This window comes from Carlito syrichta, unplaced genomic scaffold (assembly GCF_000164805.1).
Source record: "Carlito syrichta isolate Samal-C Ts95f unplaced genomic scaffold, Tarsius_syrichta-2.0.1 Scaffold150267, whole genome shotgun sequence".
NCBI classification, from domain to species: domain Eukaryota; kingdom Metazoa; phylum Chordata; class Mammalia; order Primates; family Tarsiidae; genus Carlito; species Carlito syrichta.
In genome coordinates this window covers 102,020-108,027 of record NW_007094363.1, presented here as the reverse complement: position 1 = coordinate 108,027, position 6,008 = coordinate 102,020, and the positions used below count along the sequence as shown (strand labels likewise).

At 49.9% G+C, this 6,008-nt stretch overlaps 1 protein-coding gene across 6 annotated transcripts; it reads left to right on the top strand.

The window, feature by feature from the left end:
- Window positions 1–1,521: 1,521 nt before the first annotated feature.
- Window positions 1,522–5,380, top strand: TMED4 (transmembrane p24 trafficking protein 4). Of its 6 annotated transcripts, none has more exons than XM_008050555.1 (5): window positions 1,522–1,745; window positions 1,969–2,069; window positions 2,228–2,353; window positions 2,557–2,703; window positions 4,354–5,380. In XM_008050555.1, the coding sequence occupies exons 1-5, from the start codon at window positions 1,586–1,588 to the stop codon at window positions 4,501–4,503; spliced, it is 684 nt and encodes a 227-aa protein (XP_008048746.1). In that variant the 5' UTR covers window positions 1,522–1,585; the 3' UTR covers window positions 4,504–5,380. The 6 variants fall into 6 exon arrangements, with proteins under 6 accessions (XP_008048746.1, XP_008048747.1, XP_021564501.1 ...); XM_008050556.2 differs by having other exon boundaries at window positions 1,546–1,575; XM_021708828.1 differs by having other exon boundaries at window positions 1,562–1,738.
- The last annotated feature ends 628 nt before the right edge of the window (window positions 5,381–6,008 follow it).

Here is a 6,008-nt window from a genome sequence, read left to right as displayed (position 1 = left end):
TTGACAGAGTGAGACTCCAACTCAAAAAAAAAAAGGCCGGGTGTGGTGACTCAAGCCTGTAATCCCAGCACTTTGGGAGACTGAGGTGAGAGGACTGCCTGAGTTCAGGGGTTCGAGAACAGCCTGGGCAATTTGGTGAGACCCCTGTCTCTACAATAATTAAAAAAAAAAAGGCAGGCGTGGTAGTATGCATATGTAGTTCCAGCTAATTGGAAGGCTGAAGCAGAAGGATTGCCTAAGCCCAGCAGGTCGAGGCTTCGGTGGCCATGAGCGTGCCACTGAACTCCAGCCTGGGTGACAAGAGTGAGATTCCAACTTAAAAAAAAAAATACAAGTCGGGCTCCGTGGCTCAGCCTGTAATCCCGCGCCTTTGGGAGGCTGAGGTGAGTGGATTGCCTGAGCCCGCAGGTTCGAGACCCGCTTGGGCAACTTGGTGAGACCTCATCTCTACAATAAAATAAAAAAATCAGCCGGGCGTGGTAGTGCATGCCTGTAATTCCGGCTACTTGGGAAGCTGAGGCGGAAGGACCGCCGGAGCCCAGCAGGTCGAGGCTGCGGTGGCCGGGAGCGTGCCACTGTACTCCAGTCTGGGCGATGGAGTGAGACTCCAACTCAAAAAAAAAAAAAAGAATGAAAGAATGGGCCAGAGAAACTGTGAAGGGAGTGGGCAAATAACTTAAACCTGTAGAGTGTACCCTACTTGATTCGTACAGAGATTACACACCATTTTGGCTTTTTGTTGTCGTTCCATCAGACAGAAGCTGAGCTAAAAGCTAACATTCAAAAATCAGGCCATTCATGCCAAAACTCAAACGTCTAGCTTCTTACAAAATGATCCGAAACGACGCCAGCACTGGGCTTTGGGTCTCCGGCTCAAAAAATGCCCCCTCGGAGAGGCTCACAGGGGTAGCTCTCCCGACGTCACAAGGTGTTGGTCTGGGTTCAGCCTCTGTTCTCATGGGTCGGGTGGGCACGCTTAGACATCACAGGGATTTTTGTCTTTAGCACAGAAGGCATTCGAGAGCTCGCGCTAGGAACCCAACAGGAACACCTTAGGCCAACGAAACCAAGTCCAACCGCGTTCAGAACGGTATCTCAATGGCGCTCAGCGACCCAAACGACTACAGCAGTCGAAGGCGGGCATCATAGCGCAGGGACCTCCTCCTCGCGGCGCAGCGGCGCTGGAGCAGCGCGCAGGCGCAGGTGATGCGGCGGTGTGGCTAGGAGCGACGCAGGGCAGAGTACCGGGTGCGGAGGAGAGGGAATGGCGGTTAGGCATCACTGCGCAGGCGCCTCTCCGTCGCGTGCCAGCCTTGGCACAGCGCGCAGGCGTAGAGAGGTGCGAGGTGGGGTGGGGGTACAAGCAGTTATACCGGGGCGAAGAAATTGAGGGCGGGCATCTTTGCGCATGCGTCCTCTCATTCCCGCTGCCCAGCAATGCTGGGTTGGCGTGCGGAGATGGGGAGGAGCCGTGTTACCGGGTCGATGGATACGGCCGGACGGCGGCAGTGCGCAGGCGCCCTCTTTCCCTACCGCGCGGTGTCGCCACGGGTGTCGCGCAGGCGCGTGAGAGGGGTGAGGCGCGATGGCAGGTGTCGGGGCTGGACCGCTGCGGTCGGTGGGGTTGCCCGCGTTGCTGTTTCTTGCTCTGTGCGCCGTGGGCGTTCGGGGTCTCTACTTCCATATCGGCGAGACCGAGAAGCGCTGCTTCATCGAGGAAATCCCCGACGAGACCATGGTCATCGGTCAGGCAGGCTGAGGGTGGGGAGGCCCTTTATCCCCCGCCCGGCCCTCGGCGGCGCCCCCTTCTCCTGAGCCCGGCCGGGTCGCTAGATCCCCCAGGTCTGGCTTGAGGGTGCCCTGAGGACGTCAGGCCCCCTCCCCAAAGCCCCGGGCCACACTTCGGAGGGAGCCTGGTGGAGAGGCAGCCCGCCAGAGCCAGGTCGTGACTGTGTGTCTGCCCCGCAGGCAACTATCGCACCCAGATGTGGGACAAGCAGAAGGAGGTCTTCCTGCCCTCGACCCCTGGCCTGGGCATGCACGTGGAAGTGAAGGACCCCGACGGCAAGGTAAGGCCTCCGCTGGCAGTGCTCTAGCCGGCAGGGAGCCGTTCTTCGTTGGGGCTCCCGTGGGGTAAAGCACTGGGTCCTGAGCCCTCCTTGGGGACAGGGGCTCGCACTTTGAGAGGCTCCGGTAAAAGCGGGGTCTTCATTGTCTCGTGTTGCAGGTGGTGCTGTCCCGGCAGTACGGCTCGGAGGGCCGCTTCACGTTCACCTCCCACACTCCTGGTGAACATCAAATCTGTCTGCACTCCAACTCTACCAGGATGGCTCTCTTCGCTGGTGGCAAGCTGGTAAGACTTTCTCTTTGACCTCAGCCTTTCACTTGTTTCTAAATTCTTATTTGTCATTATCGTCATTGTTCCACTTTGTAGCATAGTCACAATAGGGGAGATCGAGTTGCCCTCTTGTCTCACAGCCAGGGGCATGAATGGGTTCCATGGTCTGGAACAGACGGTTGGAGGTTCCACCACTCAGACATTCTGTTTACTTGTAGCGTGTGCACCTGGACATCCAGGTTGGGGAGCATGCCAACAACTACCCTGAAATTGCTGCTAAAGATAAACTGACGGAGCTGCAGCTCCGTGCTCGTCAGTTGCTTGATCAAGTGGAACAGATTCAGAAGGAGCAGGATTACCAAAGGGTAAGGGCATATCTTCTTGTACTTGGAAAGGGCAGTTGACCTTTACACCCACTATACCTACTCACCAGGTTTGTGTCTGGGGCCTTCTTGGGAGATTGACTTTTAAAAAAAAGAAATGGGTGTCAGTCTAGTTTCTCCCCCCCCACACACATTTTTTATTGTGGTAAAATACACATAAAACTTTCAGTTTTAACTACTTCTAGTTCAGTGGTATTAAATGCATTCATAATGTTGTGCTATACCATCACCACTATTCATCTCAAGAACACTTTCATCTTCCCAAACTGAAAATCTATACTTATTAAGCAATAATTCCCCAGCCCCTGCCACCTACCATTCCATTTTCTGTCACTATGCTCCTGATTACTCTATATCATATAACTGAAATCATACAGTATTTGTTCTTTTGTGACTGGCTTATTTCACTGAGTGTAATGATCCCAAGTTTCATCCATGTTGTAACGTGCCAGAATTTATTTCTTTTTTAAGGCTGAATAATATTCCATTGTATGTATATACCACATTTTGCTTTTTTAATTTTTTGATTCGGGTTCTCATTCTGTCACCTGGAGCCTCAAACTCCTCAAGCCATCCTCCTGCCTCAGTGTCCTGAATAGCTGGGACTACAGGAGTGTGCCACTACCCTTCGATAATTTCTCTCTCTCTTTCTTTCTTTTTTGTAGAGGTAGTACTATGTTGTCCAAGCTTGTCTCAAACTCCTGGGCTCAAGTAATCCTACCCTGGCTTCTCAAAGTGCTGGGGTTACAGGTGTGAGCCACTGCACTTGGCCCATTTTGCTTTAGACGGTTTTTGTTTTTTGTTTTGTTTTTTTTGAGTTGGAGTCTCACTCTGTTGGCCAGACTGGAGTGCAGTGGCACACTCATGGCCACCACAACCTCAACCTGCTGGACTCAGGTGATCCTTCTGCCTCAGCCTTCCAAGTAGCTAGAACTACAGGTGTGTGTCACCACATCTAATTTTTGTTTGTTTGTTTGTTTATTGTAGAGATGAGGTCTTGCCAAGTTGCCCAGACTGGTCTTGAACCCCTGGTCCCAGGCAATCCTCTTGCCTCTGCCTCCCAAAGTGCTGGGATTATAGGCATGAGCCACTGCGCCTGGCTTAGTCATTCTTTTTTTTAGATTCGAAAATACAGTTTATTTAAAAGTAAATTAGAGAAAGAGAGAGAGAGAGAGAAAGAAAGAGAAGATTCACCTCCCCAAGGTAGGGAAGGGGACCAAAGCCAGGAAACATGGCCTGCTCATAGCTCAGAGAGCACATGGCCACACTGTAGCTTAGCAAGGCAATGGCGGTGGCAATGACCTAGCAATGGCTGTCAGTTTTAAGCTCTATAAGAGTGATGAGAGAATAGTTGACAATCTAGTAACAGCCATTGCATGCCTCTTTTTCTTGGGATGTTGTTGGAAATGGCAAGAGAATGATTTCAGTCCCAACAGAGATGCTTGTGGAGGATCAGCACCATCCCTTTCTTGGGGCAGCCTCATTTGGGAGACCATGTCACTCCCAATAGACTCGTAGGCAGTATTTCAAAAGGCATTTGGTCCTGGAGTTGAGTGGTTACACACAGCGAGGAACCTCACAGCAGTCTGGGATTATTTCTCCTGCTCATTTAACCCTGTGTTGTCCACACAGTATCGTGAAGAGCGCTTCCGCCTGACCAGCGAGAGCACCAACCAGAGGGTCCTGTGGTGGTCCATTGCTCAGACTGTCATCCTCATCCTCACTGGCATCTGGCAGATGCGTCACCTCAAGAGCTTCTTTGAGGCCAAGAAGCTGGTGTAGTGCCCTTCTCCGTATGACCCTGCCTTTTCACCACATTTATTTGGTACTTTCCCTACCCAATCCTTTATCTACCTGGATTTTAAGGGGAAAAAAATGAAAAAGAACATAAGTCACATTGGTTCTATGGCAACAAACCATTCAGATCAGCCACTTGTTAACCCTGGTTTTCAAAGACAGAGGACATTGGTCCAAGCTTTCAAAATCTGAGGGCTCGTGAAGAGTCAGAATGAACCCAGGACTAAGTGTTGCTTCTCTTACCTCTCATGGTTCCCCTCTGTCTTCCCAATGAAAAGTCTCTCCTTTATCTTCTGCTCTACCTGCATCTGCTTATGCAGTAGGTGACTGGCATGCCCCACAGAGCAGGCCCTGCCTCCCTGCCTGCCGGTCAGTCCTGGGTTCACTCAATGGCTTTGTGAATGTAAATAAGGGGCAGGTCTTGGCCCCAGAGGACTGAGATGTTTTTCTATATATTAGAACTATTTTTTGATAAATTATATATTTTCTTTCCTAGTTGAAGTGTTACTGCCTGTAACTAGCTGAAAACACCAGTGCACTTCTTCTATGTTCTGCTCATTCACACGTTTTTGATAACTGCCGTGGCAGCTCTCAGGATTTCAGCAGTGTGTGGGCCAGAAAGCAGACATTACGGCTCTCAAGGCCGTATCAGAGTGCCAAGCAGAGTTCTCTTGGACTCCTGTGCTTTCCATGACACAGAGCCTCGCAGAGATAAGGCAGTGACAGCTAGCATGGGGTAGTGCACTCTTGCCCTCCCTCGTCCCTTAACTTTTATTTAAGCTGTGCTAAATGTTTTCTTAAAGGGAACCAGATTTGGTCCTTTATACAGAATTTTTCCAGTGAAATAAAACATGTTGTAGTAGCTGTGTTTGAGATGAAATAAGAAGTTGTGGGCAGAGGGGAGGCACCTACTAGGAAAGATGAAAGGTGCCTGGACTGCCTCTGGGGATAACCTGCAGTGGACTCCAGGGTGGACTCCTGATAGTAAGGTTCAGCCTGGACAGGCCAGTCTCCAGGAGGTGTGGGAATTGGCAAGGTAGTTGCTCAGCCAATCATAAAGTTCAGCCAAGTAGACAACACATTTTAGAGGGCTGCTTTGCCCTCTGAATCTTACATTTGAGCAAGTTTTAATACAATTCTCTCACACCCTTCTGTATAAACATAATACTATTAAGTTGCCCATTCTTGACACTTTCATAGTTTTATTATATATTTATTTGAAATATTAAATGTTCTTATCTAACCTGCAAGAACTTAATTTTTCCCTTTTTGTTCTTTCTCCTTATGTCCTATACTATTCCATAATGTACCTATTTTTATTTATTTTTAAAGACAGGGTCTCCTCTGCCAAGGCTGGAGTGCAGTGGCATGATCATAGTTCATCACAACCTTGAACTCCTGGGCTAAAACAGTGCTCCTACCTCAGCCTCCCAAGTATCATGATGCCTGGCTAATTTTTTTTTTTTCAATAGGGATGGAGTCCTACTATG

Excerpts from the sequence above, each read along its gene's own strand:
- TMED4 (XM_008050555.1), top strand. The coding sequence starts at position 1,586 with ATGGCAGGTGTCGGGGCTGGACCGCTGCGGTCGGTGGGGTTGCCCGCG. Across the intron at positions 1,746-1,968 it reads CGACGAGACCATGGTCATCG|GCAACTATCGCACCCAGATG; the intron begins GTCAGGCAGGCT and ends TCTGCCCCGCAG. Across the intron at positions 2,354-2,556 it reads TCTTCGCTGGTGGCAAGCTG|CGTGTGCACCTGGACATCCA; the intron begins GTAAGACTTTCT and ends GTTTACTTGTAG.